We start from the raw sequence: 27,306 nt of genomic DNA, 5'->3' as shown, positions 1-27,306 counted from the left end.
GATGTGTCAAACTAGAAACATTTTTTGATTATAATTAAAACTTCCAGTTAGAGGCAGGAATGTCCAAATTTTTCTGAAACATTTTTTCTATAAGAGACACCATCATGAAATGCTAAGTTTCATTACCTCGATTGTGAGGGTGTTATTATAATTTCATGAGGCCCAAAAATATTCCAAATACTTCACAGAAAAGGCAGAAGACAAGTTCTCTGTCATAAAGAATGTACAGTTTAAAAGTGAGGCCTGCATTAACTGTTTTGAAAGATAATGAGTAATTTTCTGAATCCTTGGCTGTAATATATCTGAAATTTTAGCACTGATAAACCCTCTAGTGTTTTCCTAAGACTTGCAGTAGAGCATAAATATAATGTAGAAGATTTATGCTGGGAAGACAAACTTTTTTATGGGCATGCACTTAAAGAGATTGTAATAAGGTCTTACTGAAAAGCTCGTGCATAGAGTTAGACTGTGGGCAGGTCTCCTACATATGCATGAGTCAGGAGAACATATTGCCACCTGCGAAAAGACAAGCACGGTTTGCAGTCTCTTCATTTCCAGTTTTCTCCTGTGACATGGCTTCAGCATTGTTCTCCTTAAGAGTCTCTTAATTTAGTGATGATGCTGTACCTCTGGAATTCTAGAATTTTCATTGTGACCTCCTGAATAGTGGTAATGAGTTCTAGAAAGAAAAACCCTGGGGTTTGTCTCATTCAATTGTTTTTTTACATTCTGGTAGAGGTTGTTCCAGATATCTTCCACTCGCACTTGGTGCTCTGCATTGAAAACCAGAATGGATAAAGTTTCTGTGATCCTTCATGTTCTGACTATACTGCTGAATTATATGAAGAGGGATTCAATAAGTCCTTTGAGGCCGTGTATTTTCTTAACCCGTTGCAAAAATTCTTGATTCACAGTCCCTCTGTAAGCTGATATCTGTAGCTTGAAGTAATCTTGGATTTTGTTGGGTTCCTGTCCAGAGCGTGAGAAATTTTCAGTTTTGGAAACAGGCATGTAATTCCCGTTCATCCTTTTTCTCTGAATGAATTCTTATTCCTGGAAACTTACATGGTGAGGTATTTTGTTCAATGTGAGCATGGAATAGGTGAGCCTGACTACAGCCCATTAATGTAAAAAAAGAGATGCTGAAGTGAAATTGAATACAGCTAGTAATCAATAAGTAAAAGCATCTGTGCTGTTTTATTCAGCCTTATAAATAAAATACGCAGATGTATGGTATATAGGACATACAGCCATTATGTACTTTATGACTTAGTGGGCACGTGCATGGAGATGTGTAGGCAATGCCAACTAGAAAAAGAAAATAAGTGTAAGGACTGTCTAGCTGCACCATCTCTCTCCCTAATTTTATTTCTCTCCCCACTTGAAGCAGATCTGCAAAATACAGCATTTCCTAGAGTGACAAACTGCCAGTTGGATAAGTTTTACACTACTCCCAGATTTGCTTCCTCCTAGATTCCATAGTTAGTCCTATGCCCCTGTAGGCAGTGACCATCACATTCTGCATGGAAGTCCAAGAAGAAAGTTTCTTCCCCACAGTTTTTCATGGATTTCACTCTAGGGACAACAGTTTAATAATGTCCTTTGTCATGCTCTGATTTCACGATTTGGTCACTTGGGTTCCTCCATCCCTTGTTATTCCTCTGATCCTCTCCGGTCTCTATGCTTATTGTGATAAAGGCTTTAGTCAGACAACCTCGTATCCCTATTTTTTGTTCTTTAATTTTTTTCATTTTTTGAGGTGGAGCTTTTTTATTACAAAAGAATTTTTATTCCCAGGTCAGTCACTCTCATATCCAATAAAATGAGCAATGTGGCAGTGGATGCCACTAGGCTGTCTTAAGTCTTCCTCCCCATGTCACAATGCCATCAATTATGCTTGGGTTCCTCATTTGATGCAAATAAAAAATAAACCACATTATTGTGTTTTTAATGTTCCCAGGAGGAAAAAGTCAGAACAGAGGCATTGAGACATACTCTGAGTTATTGTGGAGGTTTTAGGTCTTTAGCATCTTCTACTAGATTGTAAAACCAGAAAGATGTGTCCTGTTTGATGAACGTATGGCCCTGGAGCAGTCGCTTCTCTTAGAAGGGCAGGAAAATCTGCTTTACCAGTTCACTCTTGAAACTCTTCCTCCTGAAAAAAGTCTTGCACCATGCTCTGGTTATTCCAGCATCACCACTGCATAAGCAGCATATTTGTAGCTTCCAGTATTGCAGCTGTTCACCCCTTCAGCTGCATTTTCAGGACTTGGAGAGACAATAAGGAGGGAAAAATGTCTGTGTAGGAGGTACAATTTTCCAGATCTTTTCAGATTTAATATTCTTTTGGAGTAATGAGGAACAGATGGATGCTAACAACATGATTTTTGAAGTCCCTCTTACTGAAGCAGCTTTGCTTGGAGCTGTTTATCCACAGTGTTTTTAGAGACCAGTGGACATGCTCAAGGTGCTTTAGATAAACTGCCAGAAAAGCAGAAATCACTCAGATCCCTACCATAAGAAGAGAACTGTGTTCCATTTCAATTGCCCTTAAGAATTCTTTTTTTCGGTATGTCTTCTGTTGATGCATTACAGAAAAATTTTGCTTACTGTTAACTTTATGCAGTGCTTTAGCACATCATGCAAGTCAGACATGTCAGAGAAGTCAAATTCTTCCTCTTAGGACGGCACTCATTAAATAAATTATTAAAAGAGATATAGCTCTTGTACCACTTTGATTTGTATATTCTGCTGTTATTTAGTGTTGCTGCTGATCTCTGGTGGCTGGTGTTCACCCCAAAGATCTTAGATTAGTACTAGCTCAGGACTCATTATTTCTCTTTTTGTTGTATGTCAGAGGCATATCAAAAGCTGTTGGGAATGGCATCAGGTTGAAGAAAGAGGGGTCACGTATAATTACACGTTGTGTGTTCTTGCAAGACCTTCATGGGAGCATGATGTATCAGTCCTTTTTCAATAAATCTCTCCCTTGACTCTCTAAGTCTGGCAAACTTCAGTTTAAATATCAGAAAATGCTGCTGCTGACAAAGCTCCTTAGCAAAGTGTTCATTTGGGGTAAATGCTTGCCTCACCAAAAGTACAAATATCAGTCCAAATGCAGTGTTGTTAATATACTGTCTGGCATAAAACCACGCACAAAGAAGTACAGGGTCAGCTGAGATTAAAGTTAATATCAAAAAGTGGTTGGAGAGATACTGTCAAGTTCTACCTGCCCATCCAAAGAAACTGCCTTCCCTGTGACTTCACTTTTGAGGTCTCAATTGGCCGATGCTTGCTGATTTGAAATAAGAGATAAAAGGGAGTGTGGATCCAAAAATAACCACTCCCATGTGCTCAGATGTCATTTTAAAATTTGGTATACTCAGGGTTTTTTACATTTTAGAATATTCTTGTTTACTAGAAGTGCCTAGGCAATGCCTAGCTGCTCAGATTTAGGACTGTAATGGCACTGCTTGAAAACAGGCCAAAAAGCCCCCCCCAAAAAACCGTGAAGGCAAGTCCTGAAAGGGCCACAAAATTTCGTAATTTTGATCTGAAACTAATCTATAGCTGGTAAGAATAAGGAGGAGACTTCCTGGCTCAGAAGACTATCCCTATTAACTTATCATCAGGCTCTTTGCCCATTTCAGTGAAACAGCTTGTGGTGTCTGCAGCAGAGGTGTGATACCGGAAAATGGACGGACAACTCGATCAGTCTCTGTATCCTCTTCTTACATTTCTGCTAAAATGGTGTTCACATTTAGAGGCATTCAGTACAGTCTGCCATCCTGAAATGGACACATTCCTTTGAGAGACATAAATTGGGTAAGGCAGACCAGGGAGAGACCTTCTCAGTTTATGTATTTATGTTAAGCTTTTGCCAACAGTGAGTATTTTTTTTTTCTTTTGTATTCAGCATCTTTTTTCATGTGTGATGGAACAATGATCCCATGCAAAGAATTCAGTGTTGGTCATTCATTTCACAGCTGGCCATGGTTTTCTTCCTGAATAATGAGTATAATTATCACCATCCATGCTTGTTTGTGATGGGACTTGCACCTTTTCTCTCACAGGCATCGTACATTTTTATTTTTCACTAAGATAGCTACAGTTATCATTACTGCTTTTTAAAATAATTCTGACATGTACTAGCATTAAAATTAGATTACATTACTTTCAAATAATAAGGTCATCAGCAGAAAAACTGTTTGGGGAAAAGAAAATGTCAGAATAAATAGCCAATTTTCACAAAGAAGACAGACAGATGGTTCACTCATTAGCAATAGGCTCCTGAAATGCCCTCTCCTGCTTCTCCTTTATTCTGTAGCTGAGCACCCTACTGTTTTGTAGATCAGTGTCTGAGGAGCCAATTGCTTGTCCTTAGAAACTTTAAATTGAATCCTGTGATTGCACAGTATTCCATAGAGCATGGAGTGAGCTGGTGACCTGTTAGATGGATGGGGATTAATCAATCATCTCTCGGATGGAAAACCCCTGGGAATCCAGCTAGGGCTTTGAGGGCCCAGGCCAGCATGGCACTAATGTCAGACCTGCAGATAAGATGGAAGAGTGTTTTGCTATTCTTGTGATGTGGAGATTGCAGACAGACAGGACTGTGCATTTCCCTACCAAATGATATGATTGACTGACACACTCTCTCGCTTTTCCAGAAGTGGCTTGGAAGAACTGGTAAGACATGGAAGAGTGAATTTAGTTATGGACTAAACAGCAGCTGGGACAGACCTTTAGCCTCATTAATTGTTAGAGTCATAGATTATCTTGAGTTGTAAGTGATCCATAAGGATCACCAGGTCCTATTCCCAGTTCCTCACATGACCACCTAAATCTAAATTTTATGACTAAAAGTATCATCCAGATGCTGCTCAATCTCTGACAGGCTTGGTGCGGTGACCACTTCCCTGGGGAGTTTGTTCCAGGGGTCAACCACTATCTCTGTGAAGAACCTTTTTCTGTTGGACCCTATGAGCTGCTGGGAAGCCACTGGTAAAAACTAAAAGAAGTGACTTGAAAAAAAAAAAAAAAAGCAGCCTTTATGGTCTCATGTTGAAAAGTGGAGGCCGCCAAGGATGCACAGAGTTCCCAGTGAGAACATACTCCTTTTCCACTGTGGCATGCCTGTTTCTCTGCTTGAGTGAGAAGTACCAGCGCCTGCCTCTTTTACTGGCCTCAGCAGCAAGTAGCTCTTTTTGAAGGTCCTTGTATTTTTTCAGAGCTTAAAACAGGCAGAACTGAGTTCTGACCTCAGACCCATAGCTCTGAGAAGTAGCTTCTCAGAGCTAAAAAAGAGTTGTGTTTAGTGGCAAACATCTTATCTATACTGCCACTTTTTTTTACTTTTCTCTTTGATTTAATGCTTCACATTCAAGAAGAGAGCAGTAATGAATTAGATAGAGAAGCAGAACTGCACACACTGACCAGAAAGGTGTAAACCTGGCACATTCCCAGTTTAGCAGAATGAACTCCATCCCTGTGGCAGCAGCTGTACATATCGTGCCTGGCTTGTGCCAGGTTGCACCTTAACACCGATGCTGAATTTGGCTTATTTCCAGGATATCTGTCACACTGCCACAACATGAAGTGACATACATGCTTGCAGTGTGGTGGAACATCAACAGGAATTGAAGAATAAGTTGTGACTGTTGTTTGTGGAACTGTGGAACTGTCTAAGGTATATTTATTTTCAATACTTGCATGATTTTTTTTTATGACAAATTATATATGGGTTTTATCCCAGGATAATAAGAGAGAATTTTTCTAAATGCAGCATGAGATAATTACACAACAGTTTATCTTTTTAATTCCTATCGCCTGGCAAGTTATCAAGTGACCTTAACTCTAGCTGTTATTCTACATATGATATGCAAATCTTTTCAAAACACAGATTTAAAGATTATTCCTTGCAAAGATTTAATCCTTTCAAAAATTCTGTGAGGTACATACATGAGCAAACTGCACTGTAGAAGTGAGACCATACAGAAATTGGGGTTAAACAAAACCTCAGCATTCTTATTTACCACATCCTATCTTGTTTGCCACTGTTTACCAGCAGTTTGCATCTGCTGCTTTGAGGGGCTGCAAAGAAATCAAAATTGTGACCTCACTTGCAGAATAAACTGCTTGTTCCTTTCCAAAGTGGGTGTAGTCCCAGGACATTTTTCTTCTTTTTTCTATGTGTCTGCCTGACCTTTGCAGCTGAACTTTGGGATTCTGCTGACTGTGCAGCCTCTTCAAGGCTCTTCAAGAAAGTCTACATATTTTAGGAGTTGTTTGCATCATAAATATCCAGTTGTGAGAAAAGAGAGAAAAATCAATATTGCTTTTCTTCATTTAGCATCTTTTTACAATTGTGCACAAAGACCTAGGCACATTTGCACAGACTTTCAAGCATAATGCAGGTTAAAGCTCATGATTTGAAGAAATTTGCATCAGCAGTGTGGGCTCTAGGGCCACTTCGTTGCTAATTACCCTTTTTTTGTTTGGAGTATGTCAATGTTCAGCTAATGTGTTGTGTGAGAAAGGACAAAGAGACTTCAATGGAGTCTGAAATTTCAGTTTATCTCTCTGAGGTGAAACACTGGCAGATAGGAAATCAACAGAAAGAGCATAAGGAAACAAAACAGTTAAAAACTTGGCAGAAAAGCTGAAAATACCACCCTGTCTCTAATGTGGGAGCAGCCATCTGACTACTTGGTATACTACCAAGCCAGTATCCTTAAGATATACCTCAAAACTGCATTTTTCCACGTTGAGGTTGTTTTCATTTTTGAAATACTGAAATAACCAAGTAACAATGTAAGAGCTAGTGATGCTCTTTAAAACTGTAACCCCTTAGGTGACATTATAGCACTGTTGTACCCAGAATATTGATTCAGAAAAGGACTGGTTGGGTTTTGGTTCTGCTTTCATGATCAATGTTTGAGGAAAAAAGGCTTTTGAATCAAGAGATTTGAAAAGAAACATTCAGACTATAAAAGCCTATATGCATTTGCATTCTTTGTTAAAATCCAGCCAAAAGGAAAATACTGCTTTTGGAGATTATTCCCACATTAGGCCCCATGTAGTTTCTTGCTGTGAAATATATCCAGAAGTGCTGTTCTGTGCTGGGAATGTGTTAATGCAACAGCAGCGCTGGAGACATTGCTCCCTCCATGCAGCATGCAGGCACACCTGGCATTGCTTCTAATCTCCAACCTTCTGGTATTAAAGCCTTGTTATTCTTAAGGAAATCAGAGCCCCCTGGCATGTATGGAGAATACTGTTTCCAGAAAAAAAAAAAAAAAAAAAGGAAGAAGACTGTTTGGTTCAGAGGAAATCTTGTCAAAGCTGCTTTTTAAAATATTTAGTGGAACTACAATCTGTTGGTGGCCTGGAGTATTTTCTGCAGACTATTTGCAGACAGTAATTACAAAGTTTTAAAAGTCTTCCACTCCCTCAGCTCTTACTCTGGACTCAGCCCTTACCCTGGGCTCAGCTCCTTAGCGTTGGCTGGCGAGCTTCCCTCCCTCACAGGTTTATTGTGTGACTGAATATTTCAGCCTGGGGTCGGAATGAATATGTCCAGAGTCCCTTGTGAGAGCTGAACAGTCCTAGGTGTGAGCCTGTGGGGAGGCTCACTGGTTAAATTCACACTTATTATGGAAAGCCACATAGAAGTTAGAGGGCTGAGGAAAGAAAGAAGCGCCTAAAGAGAAGAAAGGCAGGACCAGAGGAGAGCATGTCATTCAGAGGAGCTGTGTGAAATCTGACAAGTGTGCATAAATATTGGGCCTGCCCATAATAGGGCTGTGATTCTGCAATTCCTACTGAAGTGAGGTCAGTGGGATGCCTTGCAGGATGAATAATGAACTGCTCACATCAATACGTGCTGCACAACTTTGGAGCATGAATAGCTGTAGTGAATACTATAGATTCACTTCACTTTGCAGAAATTAAAATGGGTATTGAATTTTGCTTGTGGATGGATCAGGCTTTTTAGTTTTATTTTGATATTGTTTTTCTCTCATTTGTTGGTAGATCCCTTTTTATGTCTCAGTGTTGCTGAATGGTGTTCAAAAAGTTTTATTTTTAAGGAGAATCACTGCTAAATCGTTTGGAAGGAATGTAGCGACTGTTTTTTCATCTTGCAGTGTCTGCAAGGCGCTGCTGCAATCATAGCAACAAGTGATAGAGCGTACATAATGCTGTAGAGAGCCCAGTGGCAGAAAGTTAGGTTAAAAACCAGAAGCATTTTCTTTAAGCACCAGTCAGAATCAATCATTTGCTATTCCTAAAGTGTAAGTAGTTATATTATTATTATTATTATTATCTGAAAAATGGGAAGGTCATTTCAGATAATTATATGTCTTCTAATAAAAGTGATACTTTGTTCCTCTTAGAATTTAGGACTGCAAAGAGGCTTTCTTTCTATTTCTTTCGTTCTATTCTATTTTCCTTTAAGGCTAGACTATTTGTCTAAACCTGCCATTTTTGTGTCAACGGTTAGGGAAATGAATAGTCAAAATCTGAAGAGAATTCATCCAAATGAGTTTCAGTTCCAAGTCATTAACAATAATTATCTCAATTAGAGGGGTTTTTTTGTGTAATTCTTGATCTATGCTTACTTCAAATTTCTTTGTCTCCTTCTGGGACACAAACTGCTTTCTCCAGTTTTTCTATGTAAATAAAAAACATGTTATAAATTCATACTCTAATTATATGCAAAATAAGGAGAAAATAAGAATGCCAGATTAGGAAATTGGGTGTCATTCAGGGCATTTGGTGTGTCCAGGAAGAGCTTTACCTGCATTGACAGGTGAGCCAAGTAGCATGGGGACATGTTTGTGTATGGGAGACGGAAATTGCTATGTGCCTGTCTGAGATCCTTTTAGTTTTTTTTATTTAACTCCGTGTCCCTTTAGTGAATTCCAAGATGTGCAAGTGTTGAACAGTCAGTATTTTTTCAAGGTGTTCTTGTGTATGGTGTAAAATTTTCCCTAATTTATTTTCTACCTTTTTTAAATTTTTTTTTCTTTTTTTTTTTTTCTTTTTCTTTTTCTTCTGTTTTTGGGGTCTTTTTCAAAGAGCAGCTGTGGGATCTCTGAGGGCTTTCACTCCTCACTTGCTGATCCCAGTAAGTGGAGTCCAATGTCCACCACGGGACAAGAGTACTCTACCTGCTGCTTTGCATTTAGGGGCAAAACACTGCCAAAGATGGTGAGGAATCAGTGTCTGCAGAGACAGACTTGGGCTTTTCCACACTGTAGAGATTTACAGGGAGAAAAAGTGGGTGCTTCTCCATTTCTGTTTATCCCAGAGCTCCCTTCAGGAGCCTGGCAAGGTAGGAAAACTTGGGAAGGAAAAGTAAGTGTTCGAAGTGATGGTTTGGTTGAGACCAGCTGCTAATTGCCTATTAGGCTAATTGCCTAATCTCTCTCCCAATATTTTAGGTGTCAAGACTTGCAGGATCTTAGAAAAGAGCTTACTAAGGGATCCAGGGACTTCAGGTTTCTCAAGCAAACAAAAAAAATCACCACACTGAGACTACTAAGAACAGACTAGAGACGAACATTTTATCAAAATCCTCAATAAGACTTATAATCATGTAAAATTTGCACTGTTAATGAGCAGGCACATGGGAAGATCAGTTCCACAAGCAGTTTTACTCCCCTTACTTCTTGGTCGGTAGGCAGAGCATTTACTCAGGTATTGACCTTAACATGCCTGCCTTAAGTCCACCAAGAATTCAAATTATGCGGTTTTTTTTGCTGTGGAAATCCTTGAAATAGCTATTTTTGCCTTCACTTTAGCACTGACATGGCAGTACCCTTTGAGATAGGCTGAGCCCTCAGCTAAGAAAAAGCTTACCTGTGAGGAGATGCTTTTTCTGGGTGGCCAAGGAGACAGAAAGAGCCAGCAATTAATTAAGTGGTAGAGAGAAACAGTTTTTGTGTTTTAATTAGAAAAATGATAAGTGCATTAATTTCCTCATTGTAATAGTTTCTGTCGTCTGAGAAATAATGATCTAAAAAAAATTGTCGGTCTCTGCCAGTCCTTCTTCAGGGCTGTCATTATTCACTCTAATGCATACATATTATTTGTAGTCATTAATCTTCTGCACCCAGGCTGATATAAAGCCTATTCTGCTATTAGTTGTGATGTTTCAGTTCAAAAGCTCTTCCACTGATCTAGCCCAAGCATTTCCATTTTGTTATTCCTGGGAGAGTGAAAGCCTTTTGTGAATTCTTGCATTGACCAGTGGAGAGAAAGAATATTTAGCTCATGGTCTGAAGTTTTCCTTTTTCTTTTTCTTTTCCTTTTCCTTTTTTTCCTTGCTTTCCTAGTCAGAGAAAAGAGGTGAACATTTATCAAGTCCCTCACTAAATCTGCGCTTGCTTTTTCTTCAGGCTTTGTAAAATAATCCTAGATTTGTGTTCTCACCTGTCAGACCTTGGTAGGGCTTCAGGATGTGACCTGATTGCCTCCTTTCATCCGGCATCCCTGCTGCCTTACTTTGAATCACAGCAGAACAATAATAATCGTGGATTAGTTGCTCCTAATTAGACACCTCTCTGCAGCAACCCCTGAATGGTCTCCTACAAACTCCTGTTTCAGTGGAGACAATGAGAGCCTTACACTGCCTGAGGCCTTAGTCCAAGCCTCACTGAAGTTAATGAAAATGTGAGACTTTTTTTTAAAGGCATTAGAAAGGAAGAGATGGGTATGATTCTGGCACAGAATTAAATTCCACTCTGGTATCCGGTATTTAGCCATTTGTATATGGTAAAATCTCTGCACTTCATATGCTGATTTATAGTAAGAAAATCAAAGTGCTACTTTACGTTTTGGTCAAAAAGTATAATAAAAGGGTATTTCCCCTGATTATTTTCCCCACCTGCAGTCCCCAGCAGGAGCTACTTTGCTATACCTGAATGCTTTGCAAATCTTTCCACATATGAAGCGGTTCTTAGGAGTAGGCAAATCAAATACAAAATACATCAGGATGTTCCTGCTCTGATGTACTTCAGCATGAGAAGTGCACAGAGATTAGAAGGTCTTTGGTGTTACTATCTAAAAATGACTTTTCAGAAGCTGATTTGCAAATCATCTTCAGAAACCTCCTTTACTAGGCAGCAACAGCAGCAAGCCCTGCAAAGGGATCCATAAGATCTTCCCACATGTTTTGGTGCATGGTTATAGCCAAGGACACATTGACTGTGCTGCTTACCTTTTTCATATTTTGTTCTATACTTGGGGTTGGACCATTTAGCTACCAGTCTTCATTTGTTATCATAATAATTTCATAATAAAAGTACCATGTGCAATGTGACTAGGGTCACAGATTCATTCCCTCAAGAGAAGAGGAATGGTACAAGTTTCCCAAGCTGCCTAACACTGCCTTGTCCTGGGACTGGTCATGGCTGTGGTGACCTTGCACTGCTCTGGTGGATCCTTCAGCTTCTGGAGGGTAGAAGGCTTCTTATCCAGAAGCAGCTCCAGAAACCAGCCCTGGCTGTGTGACTGCAGCTCACCCCACACAAGAGCATGCAAATGTGGTATGATTAATGTTTTGTTTGGTTGGTTGGGTTGTTTTGTTTTGTTTTTTAAGGGCATTCTATTACTATTTTAGGCTTCTTGTGCTTGTTTTGATATTAGCAAGAAAGGCAGAGAGGAAAACAGTGGTATAAGTTCTCAGATAAGTTTGAAAACTAATCTTTTTCCTGATTTAAGGGCATATAAATGGGTCATCCTCTTTTTCCTTCTATTCTGCACTGAAAAAGAAAATAGATAAAACATTGTCATTTGTAATAAATCTATATCAAAACAAAGTACAGGACTTGGGCCCCAAATAAGATGCATTTAGAGAGGGGTGAATAAAACAAAGTTGCAGCTGTGAATTTCTCCTTTGGGCGGGTGCTGAGCACCATCACAAAACCAGCTCTTTGAAGCACTGAGGCAGTGCAATGGGGAGGCTTGGGGAGTCAGCTCCCCTGTCAAGACATGGAAAAGCTATCTGTCCTTCCCAGGAGCTACAGAGCAGACCAAGAAGCATTATCCCAATCCCTGCTTTTACCCATCTCTCAAGGAGCCACTCTCAGAAGTCTGAGAGCTTTGAGACCCTCTCCTGGGCCTCGCTTCCCCACATAAGACCCAGTAATGCACAATTTGTCTTTAATTTTGTGCTTTTGTCTACAGTGTCAGAGCATCCTTCTGTATCCAGAGGCAGAGACTCTTAATCCCAGCAAGGAGCTTGAGGCAGCTTGTTTCAGGCTTCAAAGCAGCAGCAGCATGAGAGAGTGCAGCCCCTGCACACTTAGAGAGCCATCCCAGCTCCCCATAGGCAACCTGAAGAGATGCCCAGGCAATCACAGTCCAGCCCCAGGAGCAGGCAAAATAGTTAAGGGTGACTCAAATACCTGCACAGGTTGAGGTCTCCTCAGAATCATGCTTCACAACAGATTACTTTGCTGCTAGCATTTGTGGAATATTTATAATTTTTCTGTGCATTTTTAATTTTAATATTTGAAGCACTGTGTTCCCATTTGGGCTTTTCATACTCCTTTCTAAGCACATTTTGGTGAAGCTATATCAATCATGTAGGGTTTCTCATTTGATATTTACAGGATTGCTGCTGACACATCTTTGTAGACTGGTTTTACTAAGGAAATGCGGATTTTGCAATTATATGCTATCCTAACAATTTCTTTCCCTCCTGTCTTTTTCCAGCTGCAGTTTGGCACATAGGTAGCCTAGCACTTTTCTCCCATGGGGGCAACTCTTTCTTCACAGAACATGCTGGGACAGTGGGTGGACACTGCACTGACATGCTTGGAGGAGCTCTGTCCCCTTCTTGTCACTCGTGCCTGCCCTGGTTTCACTGTTTCTTAATTACAAGTGCTACACTCTGACTTGAATTTCATTCCTGTAATCAATGGTTGTGTTCATTGCAGCAGAACTAACTTTATTTGGACTTGAACTGTGACTCCTATGGCTTGCTGAATATGAATGTCTTGGGGGTGACCCATTACCTGACAGTAAATTGTATGCATTGAATGATGTATAGGAAGGTGTATAACAGGCAGCAGCTATCCAAAGTTCAAAAATGTCACCAGCTATCCAAGTGCCAATTTGCTGTCTTTTTGCTCTATTTTTATAACCCCCCTTTTCAGAGTGCAATGCCCTTAAAATTGTGAAATAATGGATGGGCAACTGAGGATTACAAAGACTGTCTGGGATGTATTTGTTGGGGATCATTGAAGTTGGCTTTTAATCTCTCTGCTTCTTTAGAATTTCATTTAATACTTAATAGCAACAGTGAGTTGCTCTAATCCAGGGGTGCTTGAAGATGCTTGTGCTGATAGTTGTCTGCTCAAGGAAAATTTTCCTTTCCATCCTCAATGTAAAGAGCAATCCTGTGGCAGTTGATCTATTAGTGTGGACAGCACAGATGTTGTGCAGTTGAGAATATTGTTTTCTGCAAAAAGACTTCTAAAAATCTTCTTTTTACTAGGTTCTATGAAATTTGCTCTTTAGGTCCATACCTTGAACACTAAAGAGATTGCAGAGGTGTGTTTTCTCCCTCTCCCAGTTTTGTAAATGGTTGCAGTAACTTCCTGACCTAGTATGGACTTGCAGCTTTGCTCAGCTCCTCTCTTCTATCAGCACTGTCCAAATCATGTCTATCTCTGCTTTATCCCATCACTGTCAAAATCTCCAGTTTGTTCCTCCAGTCTTCTGAATTCTGTCCTGATAATGGGACTGCCAGCTACGTAATATTACTTTCTAAAAGGTCTTGGTGCATGGAATTAGCAGACTCTACCTCTGCAACTGGACAGGAGTTCCCTGCGTATATACTGCTTACTTACTCTTTTTCTGGAACAAAACCCAGCCAAACAACTTTTTTGCTTGTAACAGGTCGGCTGTGCTACAGGAAAGGCCAGGCTGGGTGTGCAGGCACCAGCAATAAATGCTCTCACTCTGTCTTCCTTTGGGAATGCAAACTCCCAATCCCATCTCTGAGCACTACCTGGCCTGCAGTCCCATTCAGTAAAGCATTCTGGGGAAGCATTTTTTCATGGAGAACAGGAGGGAAGGACAGTCAACCTCTGTTTTCAGGCAGTTTACATTTAGCACTGGGTGGTGCAGGTGATGCCAAGCAGTGTGAGGTGGATGGTGGATGGCAAGGGCAGGTGTGTCACAGGTGGCTTTTTCTAGCAGTTGTCTATTTTTACTCAGACAACTGCAGTAAGAGTCATCACGAGAGAGAAGAAGGCTCTAAAAAGGTCATATAAGCTGTTTCATCTTCTCAGTGAGTTTTACAATCCTTGTTTGGTCCAGAGAGGTGGAGAAGGGAGCCCACACTGCCACTGCTGGCCAAGGGGCTGGCTGGGTGCCTGCCCTCACAGTGAGAGATGTTGTTTCCCTCTGGGCATGCTGAAGTGTGGCCTGGGCTATGAGCACCAGGCGTGTGTCTTTCCGTAGGGTTTTGTGGCTGATGATGAGCACCATGCCTGTTGCCAAGTTGTTTCAGGACAGGTCTATTTCTGTGTGTACAGAGTGCCCAGCACATTTTTCACGGGCTGTCTGCTAGGGGATTACACTAACGAGGTAATTAGAGGCACTGCGCTCGGGCAGTGTCAGCACAGCACATAGCACTCGGATTAAGCCTGACTCTTCCACAAGTTCTTTCCCAAAGGGCTGCAGGTTGACACGGCTCCCTTCTGCAGGCTGCTGCTCGGTCACTGCAGCTCAGCTGATGTAGAGGAATTTGGGGCGCTGCTCCTGCCTCCTGTGCCAGTGGGGAGGAGGGGGCAGGTGGTCCTAGCAATGGGTTCCAGTACCATGGGCATTACAGGGATAATGTGATGGGAGATGGAGCAGCCTGAAGAGGCCTGGCAGCAGCCCACTGCTGCAGTTGGTGTGGATGCTGCTCCTGCCTGGCAGAACTGTGAGGGATGTGGCAGCAGCAGTGTCCTCCTCAGGCTCAGCTGGTGCCCGGGCGGAGGGGTAGCACGTGTGCCTGTGATGTGGGGTTAAGGAAAGGGCACAGTGTGCAGAACTCACATTTAATAGCTGTGCAAGTGGAAGGGCGACAAGGCTCTGAGGGATTTGTTTGCTCTTGGCACATCAGTGTCACTCTACTGGTGTAGCAGGGGGGGAAAAATCAGCACTGTCTGCAATCATCTGCCTGGCTTCTTTCTGGTTTCCTTTACCTGAAATAGGAACCCTCCCCCCCATAAGAAAGAAAATTCTGGTGTCCACGTGTTATAATTTTCTTTATGTATTGTGACTAATGTAATGTAATTGGGGTATTTTATATCTTAACAAAATGGGACAGACAGAGACTTTTAAAATGTATTTTAATGAATTTAACAAGTTACTAGGAAATGTTTGGGCAGAGGAACTGTGTAAGACACTGATACACATTAGTGGTTAGTATCTCAGCTGTCTGTTGCAGAAGACAGATTTTTATATTGATAACAATTATCGTATCAATAGGCTATATCCTTTACCAATTATTTCTGTAATTATTTAGTAATTATTTTTTTAATAAGAATTATTATATTGGTTTCTGGCCCCCATATCAGCCCCCACTGTCCAAATATTAGAGTGAAATGGTGTGTTGTGAGCTGAACACAGAGCCAGCCCAGCTGTCTCCCATCCTCCCAAGAGCTGCTGTCTAACCTTCCAGGGCTTCAGACAGCAGGTGCAACCCTGGTGCTTCCCTCCCCAGCACACTCCCAGACCTGTCACACCACATTATTTGTAAACACCAAAGCAGCTTAATATCACAGCCTGCATGTGAAGGGCACCAGGAAGCCACATGAGACAGACAGTGCAGTGTGTTTATAGTGAGAGGCAAAAGAAAGAGGCTTCTATTCATAAGCTTAGCACAATAGAGTAATGCAGCGTTAGGGAAATTTAAGCTGGAGCTGAAAGCTAGTGTGCTTTGCTGCTCTTTTACTCAAGGGATGCCTTTTATCCTGAAACTGTAATGCTTATGATATTTCAGACATAGCTTGCTTTGCTAGGTCATGTGAATGATGAGTATCGCAGTATTTAGAGGTTTCTAGTAAATGAAACACACATGGGAATGAATGGAGATACCGATCACTTGCGTCAAGCCCAGCTTTATCAGGGCTTGGTGAGGGCCTATCTTTTTCAAGGGCCTACAGCAATTGAAAAGCAATTAGAATTTCATTGTACTTCCCAGTTCCATTAACCATCCTGTAGATACGTACAAGAGTTCACAACGAAAAAGCTGTGCTTCCACTGCACAGTCATTGAAATATAGAAGAATGGGAGGGCAGCAAAGCAAAACTTCAGTCAAATACTTGGGACTTAGAGACACTTCAGGCCTCAAGAAAGAATGTAAAGCCACCCTGTCCTGCCTTACAAAAGGGATATTGCTACAGAAATGGGAAATGCTTCCTTTTCCCAAGTGAGCAGGTAACAGTAAAGGACAGTGCAGTGTGATAGCTGAAATCTGCCCCTTCTAAAGGAAAAGGTCTTGGTCATTTTCCACATCATGTTCTTTTCTTCTTAGAAAAGTTTATTCATCAGTGATTTAAGAGTGGCAGACCTCTGCACAAAGGGTGTTTTCCTTTATATGCAAGACTGGACAAACAGGGATAGCTCTAAAACAGTGAGATGAAGGAGAATCATGCACGTCCACAGTGTCAGGGTCTGGCAAGTCCAAAGCTGCAAAAGTTAAGAAGGAAACAGCCTGCAGTGGCTAGCAGAGCTTCATCTGTGTGGATGAGGTTTGCTGGAGAAGGAACATGAAGATCTCCATCCTTTTTCATCTCCTGACAGAATCTTCTTATGCAGTCCTGCACAGTGCCTGGAAAACACTTGCAGTGAAGCGTTCCTGATTAGTGGTGCAGTTAATGAACACTGGTTTATATCTCTTGCGGATAAATCCACCCTCTGACCATCTGTTAACAAGAGGATCTGGTTTTCTTCTGATTCACATAGATGCCAAGCAGAATTACCTTCATTTAAACCACTGGTGTTTCTTGGAGAGTAAGTGTGATGAAAAAGTTGGTCCATTGGCAAGATCTCTTGATGAGTCACATTCTGTAGGGCAGAGATTATGTCTCTCTGGATGGTTTGTTCATTCTTGAACATGAGAGGCCCTAATAGCTAGCAAGAATTTAGCTCTTGTTAAGAAATGCCAATGTGCAGCTCTGGAGCTGTTAGCCTCGCAGTTACTGGTAATCTGCAAGTGGTCTGCTTCACCTACTGCTGGATTTAGAGCAAGTGGATTTGGTAATTTGTGCATAATTTTTAAAAAATACTGTCAAGTCCCTCACAGGCAGTATCTTCTAATGAATGCAAATGAAAATTGTGATTATCCATTTCAAAGCAATCGGTAGCAAGCCATCATTGGCACAAAACATTATTTATACAGCTTATAAGAGCCAGCGATGCTTGTGCATAATTCCTCACACATCACAGTAATAGAAACTGCCTTCAGGGCTGGACTTTCCAATCCAAGCTCTCCGTTTTTGAGCTGCAAACATTGTCCCTTCAGTGACTGACTACTGGATTTTGCAGGTTCAGTTTGATGCACATATGATAGCAAGCCCACGTTTGCCTGCAGATGCCAGAATGCCACACAAATTACTTGCTCCTCTCAGCAGCAGTGAATAAAGTGACAGGATGGCAGCTCGTAGGGACGGTGGTTCTCTCCTTTACCAAATCCTTCTCTACCAACGCCTGTTCGCAACTCTACTCTCATCCTACTCGGCCCTTGCTTCAGTATGAAAACATGGAGCCCATCATGTGTTTACATGTACAGTTGCTCTTAACTCAAACTTTATTTCCAGATTTTGCTTAACCTCCAGTTCCAGTGCATTGACTCCTGCTTGTTGTCCTCCATGTGGGTTTCACTGCTCGCTTTCACTGCTCAGTTTGCAGGACTCTCCTTTGACCTGTTAAGAATGAAATTCACCTGAAGATGCAAATTACATCTTCTTGTCCCTGCTAGGCTCCTAGGGAAAGTAAAAATAATTGTGTCTCTTCCCACTGTTAACACTGTAGTCCCTACATCCAATAATCTTTTGGGAAATTTAACTTTTAAAACGCTGGGTCTCCATACATTAGCTCTCCTTGGTAGCCAAGAGGTCCATCAACAAATTGCAGTGAAAGTGAAGAGATAGGAAATGTCTGCACAAGTAACCACTCTCTTAAGAGATTCTGTTCACCAAAGGATGAATAAAATCTTGTTTAACCATCATTGAAAGACTTTTTGGTAGACAGCCAACCCTGGCTGATCTCTTTAGTATAGAAAGTAGTATAGAAATGTTCCTTCTAGCATTAATTCGTATCAACTTCTGATGCCAATCTCCTATACATCAAAGAGAAATGCTCATTTACTGGACCATTTTGCATTTTAAATAATTTAAGCCTGTAGCACATTCCCCTACTTTTAGCAGCAGCAGCCTCTTCCCTTAGTCCAGCTAAAACAGCAGCTGTATTGGTTGGTGTTTCATACACATGTGCAGCCTGGTCCCATAGCGCTGAAATGGAGATACTCCCTCGTTTTCATATAGAGCTTATGGGGTTATGGCCAGGCAGTGCCTTGTTGCCAGGCTTGTATTCAAGTCCTCCACTGATACATGTGAGGGAAGTTTCTCCCTGTAATCCACTGCCAGTCCCCAAAGGTAAATATATATAAGTAGTCTTTTTCTTACACCGAGGACAGACTCAGCCTAAGGTGGAGTCTCTGCCTTATGGAAATAAAAAGCAGTCTCCCGCCTAGGCACTGATTAGTGAAAGTTGTTCTTATGCAAATCCAAATGGGACTTGCATAAGGCAGTCCAACGGGACAGTGTGAAAATGCTTAAAATGAGGCCTCATCTAGGCCAATATATTACAAACCTGTTAGTCTGTATCTATGAAATTCATTGTTTCCGTGCAAAGTGGAGCTTACAGTTTCCAAAGCCAGATTGCTACCTACTTGTATCTCAGCCTGTGGTCCATGTCATCTACCTAAATTTTAATTCTCTTCCCCTTGTTTTCCAAGTATTATCCCGTACTACACAGCAAAGTCTTTATTACTTTATGTTACACACCACACTCCATGTGTTTATATCTCATAGCTTCTCAAGCTGGATGTGTCTAAGTGTAACCTTTTGCCTAGAGGTAAGAGCAAGAGGTTTTTAGCATTTGGCACAAGGCTTTTCATTTCTAGCATAATGAGTAGTTATTTGCTACAACTGGGCGTTGAGGCCTCTACAGAAATTGATAGCCTCATCCCTGACTCTAAGGGCTTACAAATTAAATGCAGTATCCAGGCAACCCCCTTTCAGTCAAGTTGTTCTTGCTTGAAGTCAGATGGAAAAGAAGTGAATGTGAGGACCAGGGCTATGCCCCATCTCTCTTCAACCAGAATGACCCCTCTTGCGTGCCAGGGAGTGATGCTGCTGACTGGTGATTGCTTTCAGTTACATATCTGCTTCTAGAATAACACCACATTAAAAAAAACCCAAAAAAACAGAGAGAAAAAACAGTAGCTGTTTATCCTGCCTAAGCTTGTGTAACAGGTTTTCATATGATGATTTTAATGTTTAATGTCTTTTTTTTATTGAACTGTTTCAGTATCTAGAAAAAGATTTTTCTCTTACTCAGCTTCATTAGTTATAGGAAATCACTGGATTAAAGTAGAGAGCAGATTAGCAAAAATAAACTGTAGGATGTCTTGGGCATATGGTGCTTTGTATGAATGGGTTTTAACTACTTATCTGCGTATAACAAAGAATAGATGGATTTATCTTAGTGTGCGATAATTATAACATGCAGTAGCTGCGTAGCTGAACAGGCAGAAACCACAAAGCCAGGGAGGGCTTTTGGTTCAGATTTGTATGTGGGGTGTGTGCTGGTCCCTAAGCTCACATCGTGTTTTCTGCCAGCTCACAGCAGGGCACGAGACTGGACTTAGCTAATTAACAGGATGCCTCTCCCTCCTTTCCCTTCCTCTTTGCTGGGCTCATGGTTTGCAGTGCTGGGTTAGTGTGGGTTACAAAGACTGGGGTTTAGCCCGTCTGACATGGGAGCAGACACAGGTCCAGGGACACTGTTCCATCACTGCTCCATGGACCGAGGAGGAGGGCAGCCCATGTTGCCAGCTGTGGGCAACCCATGGCAGCCCAAGCTTTACCTCAACTGGAAATATGTCCCCCACAGAACAAATATAAACAGAAGTAATAAATGAAAGAGGCCACAATATTGGGGTGATTTGATGAGTACTGGCCTTCAGGCTCTGGGCACAACCAGAGCAACACAGCCTGCTTTGAATTCAAATTCTGCAGTTCCCAGCTTTCTGCTTTTTTGTTTGGTTGGTTGGTTTTGGGGTTTTTTCATTAGTTGGTTTGTTTGGGGGTTTGTGGGGGGAGGGGTTGTGGGGGTTTTTTTGGTTTTTTTTTTTTGTTTTTTGGTTTTGATTTTTTTTTCTGATACCTTTTGATCACTTCTGATACCTCAACCTGAAAGGTGTCAAATTTATGCCGTTTCTAAATAGGCCCAGCTCACACTGGTTGGAAACCAATCCTGACACACTAGTAAACATTGGTAACATCCTGATGGTGCTCTACCTCTCCCTTCTCAGGAAAACTGTGCTTTTCCATTTGGGAAATGAGAAGTTTCTCAGTGATGCAGTGATGATGACATCATTTCCATGTCTTAAAAATACTTGCTTATAAAGGGATATAAAGATTTGCAAAACCAATCAAATCTGGTTTATGAAGTAAATTCAAAATTTCCTGGAGAATTATCTGGTCTTCACCTGGTCACCTCAGTATGTTTGCTTGCATGGATTAACAAATAATGTTATACCACATAGCTTAAACATGCATGCCCTTGCCTATTTTTTTGGGGGTTGCTTTCCTCCGAGGTTTCCACAATGTGTTTCACATAGACTATGAGTAAGATTCTTGGATTTCTGCCCTGGTTTAATCAAACATGAATCACTGACCCATGCAAAAAGAAAGTTTAGCCAAAAATTGTGGTGGTCCATAGAAGAAAAGGGGGGGAATGTTCCCCCCTCTGTGAAGTTTTAACTAATTGTATTCTTTGTTTTGGTGGGAAATCTTGGGCATTAAAAGATTCACTGACAAGGACCTGATCATATTGTTCTTTTAAGAGATATTATGAAAAATTAAATCCCCAGCTATTCAGGAGAATCGTCTTTCTCTCTCCTAATTTAACAGGTTGGCAGGTTCATGGTGAAACCTGCCAAACTTGCAGGCTTTGTATTTAGCTTATCAATAACATAGCATTGCTTCTGTTGCAGAGTTCCCTGAAGAGGAGAGGCAGCAGAGAAATCCACAAAGAAAAAAAGACATTTACCCAGGTATGGTTTCCATGAGCATGCAACTTTGAGCAAAATCACGTGATACAACCCAAAGTATATTTATATAGGTTTTGACAGGGCCTTCAGGTGTATTAACTTGAGCGCAATTAGGCCTTAATCTACTGAGACCTCCCAGAGATAATGTAGAAGCAATTTAGGACAAAAGTGCAGTCTCTAAACTGTGCAGCTTCTCTGGCTCATTGTGCTTGTATCCATCGATTCAGGCTGCGGGTTTTCTACAAGAAGAGCAAATCACCTTGCCTCACAAAATAATTGGATCGCAGCTTAGGGACTAACTAAATTTATACACTGTGCCAAAGACTTTGTGCTAATGAGTGTTGTGGCAGGAATGCAGTTCACACACTGAAACGACACCTCACGAGCTCTGGTGTCACAGCCCAGGGTTTGATCTCCCTGATGTGGCTGAACTTGTGCTCCCTAAAGCTGAGGTACCACAGACAGCCTAAGCTGCCCACTCAGCCTCTCCTTGGACGTGGGGTTTATCAGAATATCACTGGTCAGTCCTTCTCAGGAAAGCAGTCTGCCTGGTTTCCTCTGCTTTTTGTGCTGACTGTAGGAGTTAAAGCTTTTCCCAGCACCCGCACAGTTACTGTTTATAGCCAGAGAGATGGGGATAGTATTTCACCTCCCCAGGAAAGGAGCCAGGAAATACATTGTGCCTTCATTAGAGAAGGGATGTGCTTCCCCTGCTGCCCCCTTGGCAGGCTCAGTGTACACAGCCGAGACCTATGGGCTGTCTGGTCTTAAAATCCATTGATTTGTAATAGAAACCGTAATAAATCACTACAATATGTTGAACTTGAGGGGTTAGGGTGGGCAGCTGAGTGGGCATACTGGGGGACTGGCCAATGGCCAGCACACTTCAGCCTGCTTTTCCAGGACACAGCAGACTGAGTGTCCTCGCCAAGAAGACACAAGCATGGCTTAATCATACCTTAAAATGGGGCACCGGCTATAGAGAACTATTTAAGTCGTCAGTCAGGTCAGAGTTTGTTTTTCTGCAAGTATGTAAACTACAAGGATGAAATACATGCACATGCCCACACACATGCAAATTACAGATGAAGCTACATGAAGGCACGATTGTGACCGTAGGGCTTTGTGGGCAGCATTGCCCTTCCTTTCCTCATTCCTGGAAATACAGAGCTGTGCAAAGAGAAGGGATTCTTGTGCTTGCTTCCTCTACCCACATCCAGGCATTAAGAGCAGTTACAGCTTGCTTTGGAAAGCCTTAAAAAGGACTTCACAAAATGAGAAACCAAGTGTGAGCTCAGCGCCACTCACATCAAAAGGAAGTGACCCCAGAAGCCACACGGGGAGAAAACCTTTTACCCTCTACACACAAGTCATAACTCTTGCAAGCAAAGGACTTCGGGTTGGAAATGAAAACCATTGCATCAGCACTCTGCAAGGTGGCCATTCAGTTTTCTCCACCAATTCTTTAGGGTAGAAAAGACCAAGAAATAACCTTATACACCAACATAGCCCAGCATGTATGAACATGTCCTGGCTTTCTCCCTGCTCTAGGATATTACCCACAGCTGTCTCCAAACCCAAGCATCTATTCAAAGGTATTTGCTGGTTGAGATCAGAGTGCATCACATCAAATGCTTGACCTGGTCAAACAGCTGCCAGGTTCTGGGCAGGGCCCAAAAGGGTTGGTACAGACAGGGCCCAGTACATTCAAAATGCTGCTCTTCATGGACAGATATCCTAAATATCTAGAATGAACACCCATTATATGCTTTGTGACTGAGAAGGCCTCAAACTTAAATCCTGTGCATCTACGTGCTTACAGATATGTATAGCATGTGTCAAGACTGGTGTTTTTACTTACTGAGAGCTTGTCATGAAAATAAACTGGAACTTCACACCCACCACAGGGCACCCCAAGTAAATAATACCCATGAGGTTGATTGTCTTGAAGTTGTGTAAAAGCAGAATTCATAGTAGTACTCTGCCACCTCTAGCAGTATTGAAGAAAAAAGTTTTTATTCAGCAGAATTGCAAAACGGAGCTTCTTGGAAAATACCAGGCACCAGGCAAAACACAAAGAAAAGTGGTTCTCCAGCGCAAGGTAGGAGTGCTGGCACTCAGCCAGATGCTTGGGTGCTGGTTGTACTGCCTTGTCGTCACACTTGCAACCCCAAAAATGCTTACCAGTCTTCTGCCTGGCAATTCTCTTGAGCTGGTGGTGGTGGTAGAGGAGGTGGTGTTGGCCTCTATCTAGCTTTGTGTCTTCCTGCCAGAAAAGAAATATTGTATTGGGGAATTTTTGATCAGCTCTTCATTGTCATCGCATCTCTCACACATTATGCATTTACGTTGCATAATTAAGGTAATTTATTTCCTATACATTTCATTTCTTTATCTCCACATCCGACATTTGTCTAATTAGACAGCAGACTCTGTAGGGAAGGATCTGGGTTTTTTTCCTTCTCCTTTTTTTACCCATTAACATCCTTCTGAAGTGCCATGCAGAGCCACAGTGCAATTGCATGCAAATTACCACCATCGGTAATCATTAACTCCCATTTATCCTTAATGATCTCTCAAAGTCCATGACGAGCACCGTGACTATCACATCTTTGCACTGCTGTTCCTTCTTTTCTTTCTATATGATTTGCCCTGTGTACACATTTTAGGAAAGCATCCACATACTGGATATTTAATACAGTCAGGAGGCCATTGCCCATATTCAGCCCCTGGGATTTGAGCCTCTTGTTATTCCAAAACCATGGAAAGGCTAGTCTCCCTGGTGGGTTTTTTTTTTTTTTTCCCTCTCCTGTCCTTTTATTCACGATTTAACTAATAATGAGCTATTCTTGATTTCAGTGATTTGGCCTCTCTTTATTTTGCCTCATATGTCAAAAGTCTGCTTGCCTGTGTGGGTGTCTCACCCTCTCGCTGTTTCTACTTGGTTTCAACTGATCAAGAAATTGGTGATATTTCTGTACACAAAGTTTCAGAGGGACAGATGCATGAAGGTTGGAGTCCTACCCTTCTGGCATGTTTAGATCTGGCTGATAAATCTCTCCTGACCATTCTTTTCCTTTGGAAAAAATGCTGTCAGGGGTATGGGATGTTCCCTGGCAGGGAAGCGAGGAAGATCTAGAGCTTTCTCACCTTTCCAGATGGGATCCATATTTAGTAGGCGAGATTAACATCCATCAGCTCTGTTGTTTTGTATGAGGCTTGTGTTTGCTTGATGAAAAAGATCTTGCTTGTTTCAGCTCTTGAAAAAAAAAAAAAAAAAAAAAAAAAAAAAAAACCAACCTTGAAAATTTGATCCTTTTTTAAAGAAAAAAAGTTGCTAAGACAAAACCTGGCAATAAAGTAATGCCATTAAAGAAGTTAAAAGAGGTTTTTGTCCTGCAATAATAACACACTAACTCCACAGATGCATTGAGTCATGCAGTGATGCTGAGCAAAAACATTGGGGCCCTGACCCTAAACCCATCGAAGCCTTTCCCTTTTCTTCAAAAGCTTCAAAACTCTGATTGTGTTGTCCTGAGTGCTGTTATTTGAACTGTCTGAAAGGCACTGGGTGTCTGGCTGGAGGTGCCTCTGACCCCACGGTGGGAGCGAGCCCCCGGTGCTCCCAGGCAGAGGGATGGGGCTGCCCCTTCCCTCGGGCATGGCTCCAGCTGCCTGCAGCCGGGGAGGGGCAAGGCACCGGCTACTGCCACTGACAGCTGGGCTCTTGAAGCCAAAGGCAGACAAGAAGTTGGGTAAAGAATGCAGGATTACAAAGACAGAATAAAGAAAATGTCAGACCAGCTATTAACAGATAAATAAATGAATAACCAGAAGTAATCATCCCAGCTGTGGCCTCTGATGTGCAGCACTGGTCTGGCTGTAACTTTCCTTGTGTTCTTTGTATTTCCCTAAAAGCAAAACCTAGAGCTTTAGGGATAAAATGATTCACAGGAAAAACAGAAGTAATGTGTTGTGCAGCCCTGGACTAAGATGATGCTTTAATCATTCAGCTTTATCTAGCCAGAGCAACCAAAATTCAGAATGACTCCAGCAGAGGCTGCAGAGTATTTTGCCAGGTTTTTATTTGATTCTTAATTTGCACTTAAGAGTTATAAAGACAAAAGCAATTTATTAATATATGTGTGAAAAAGAGAAATGTGTATGCAAGGAGGAAATAGAGAGGATAGAAAGTCCATCTTCTAGAGGCTCTGCTTCTAATCAGTCATAAGTACCTTGCTTGAATTAACTTAAAACTTATATTTCTGACGCCAGAAACATTGTTGTTGTTTGGCTCTTGGTTATCAATGAAAACCACATATTAACAGAAAGTTTGACTATTTTTTACCTCTATCATGTTATTAACATGTAGGTTGACTTTTTTCCTATTTAGCATTTTAAAGTCACAAACTGCAGCAGGCAACATCAATCAGAAAAGCTGACTGGATTCAGAAGTATACAACCGATCACTTTTTTGTCTGTTTGATTTTTAACAGCTGAAATTAAGTCATAATTAGTATTTATGTAAATAGAATGTGGCAAAATTAATCTAGGTAACATAGAAGGCCAGTGTGCTAGGATGTGTGCTACAGAAATTAATCCATCTCCTCAGATTGCTGAACCGTAATTAGTTTTGTAATTTTTATATTTTTTTAATAGCCTGATCTGGGTGAACAATTAAAGTTAGTCATGTTTTCCTCTGAATTTGGTTTCCATTATTAGGAATTACAACAAAATGGTGCTTGTGAAGGATAAGAGTGTTCCAGAGACCGAAATGAAGTTTCCATATATAATTGCACATATGTCCACATGGCCTACCAACAGCGATAAAATCTGCTGTCTCAGGAGATCACCTTTCAAAGCCTGCCTTCCATTATACTGCTAATGCTGATAAATGTGTCTCTTTTGAGGCCGAGTGCCTGTATCTCCATGACAATTCATGAAAGTGATTCATGCAAAAAAATTGTTCATCGGCTTAGAATTTACTTAACCTTGTCTCTTATTTCAGCACAATACACACTGGAGTTTTCATCTGAGATGAGATGCGGTGCTGTTTAATGCCCAACACACACAAAAACCCCCAAACAGTCATTCAATACCCTGGTACTTCCTGAAAAATGCAGGTTTTCACATGGGATGGATTTGGATGTAAACACAGTTTAATGAATTTTTCTCCCCTTTTTCACATGTTTTCACCAATCTCCCTTGTGAATAGTTGTTCATCCCATAAACAGAGATCTCAATCTGCTCTGTCCTAATAATAACAGCAGTAGAGAAAACAGTGTGTTTCCTATTTGGAAAGCAAGTTAGGAACTTGGTCTATTTCACAACATTATATCACAGTAATTAAAGTCTTCACTTTTCAAGGTAATCATGCAGGTCAGCACACCTTTGTTGTGCTTTCTAGCTGGAGGAGCCTAAAATTTGAGATGATGGTGAGCAAATTCGTCTGAGTAGTCTTTGCTTTGTGATGCTTGAAGGGAACAAGCGTGTCATTAAAGTAAATGGAACAAAAAGCAAATGGAACAAAAAGTGCCAGCAAATCATGGAACCTTTTCATTTGAATCATTATTTTCCACAAAGTTTGCTCAGCATTTGAGAAAAAACATTCTGCTGGCACTCTTGCATCACTGAACACTTGCACAGGCACACTTTTTTTTTTTTCCTTCCTCTTTAATTCTGGTCAAGCTGCTTTGCCAATTTAACCAAGACCAAGCCATGAAATGTGTCAGCTGTGTGGTTTGCGCAGCTCTGTCTGTGAATCGTTTGCATACTCAACAGATACAGCTCAGAGGATGGGGAGGTGGAGATTTTGGAAAACAAACTGCTGGTTGTGCTTCTATTGTAACATAATCTTGGGGTGGGGGGTGATTGTTCTTGGCAGGAGGACAGCGCTGATTTGAAGTGCCAGCTCCAGTTTGCCAAAGAGGAGGCAGCGCTGATGCGTAAGAAGATGG

General features: G+C 41.4%; 1 protein-coding gene across 9 annotated transcripts in view; it reads left to right on the top strand.

Moving 5' to 3' along the window:
- MTCL1 (microtubule crosslinking factor 1) overlaps nucleotides 1–27,306 on the top strand; it is a 103,563-nt gene that overhangs the window by 34,152 nt on the left and 42,105 nt on the right. For 4 of the 9 annotated variants that reach the window (XM_066329141.1, XM_066329134.1, XM_066329106.1 and 1 more), the window contains exons 4-6: nucleotides 21,293–21,352; nucleotides 23,373–23,450; nucleotides 27,234–27,306. The exon at nucleotides 27,234–27,306 is cut by the window's right edge and continues 1,253 nt beyond it. In XM_066329141.1, the coding sequence (XP_066185238.1) occupies nucleotides 21,293–21,352; nucleotides 23,373–23,450; nucleotides 27,234–27,306 (211 nt within the window). The remainder of the gene's footprint in view (nucleotides 1–21,292; nucleotides 21,353–23,372; nucleotides 23,451–27,233) is intronic. The other 5 variants (XM_066329151.1, XM_066329126.1, XM_066329180.1 and 2 more) reach the window with 2 other exon arrangements.

Source organism: Sylvia atricapilla, chromosome 1 (assembly GCF_009819655.1).
Source record: "Sylvia atricapilla isolate bSylAtr1 chromosome 1, bSylAtr1.pri, whole genome shotgun sequence".
Lineage (NCBI taxonomy): Eukaryota > Metazoa > Chordata > Aves > Passeriformes > Sylviidae > Sylvia > Sylvia atricapilla.
The sequence above is the reverse complement of the archived record's forward strand: the minus strand, read 5'-3'. Positions and strand labels throughout refer to the sequence as shown.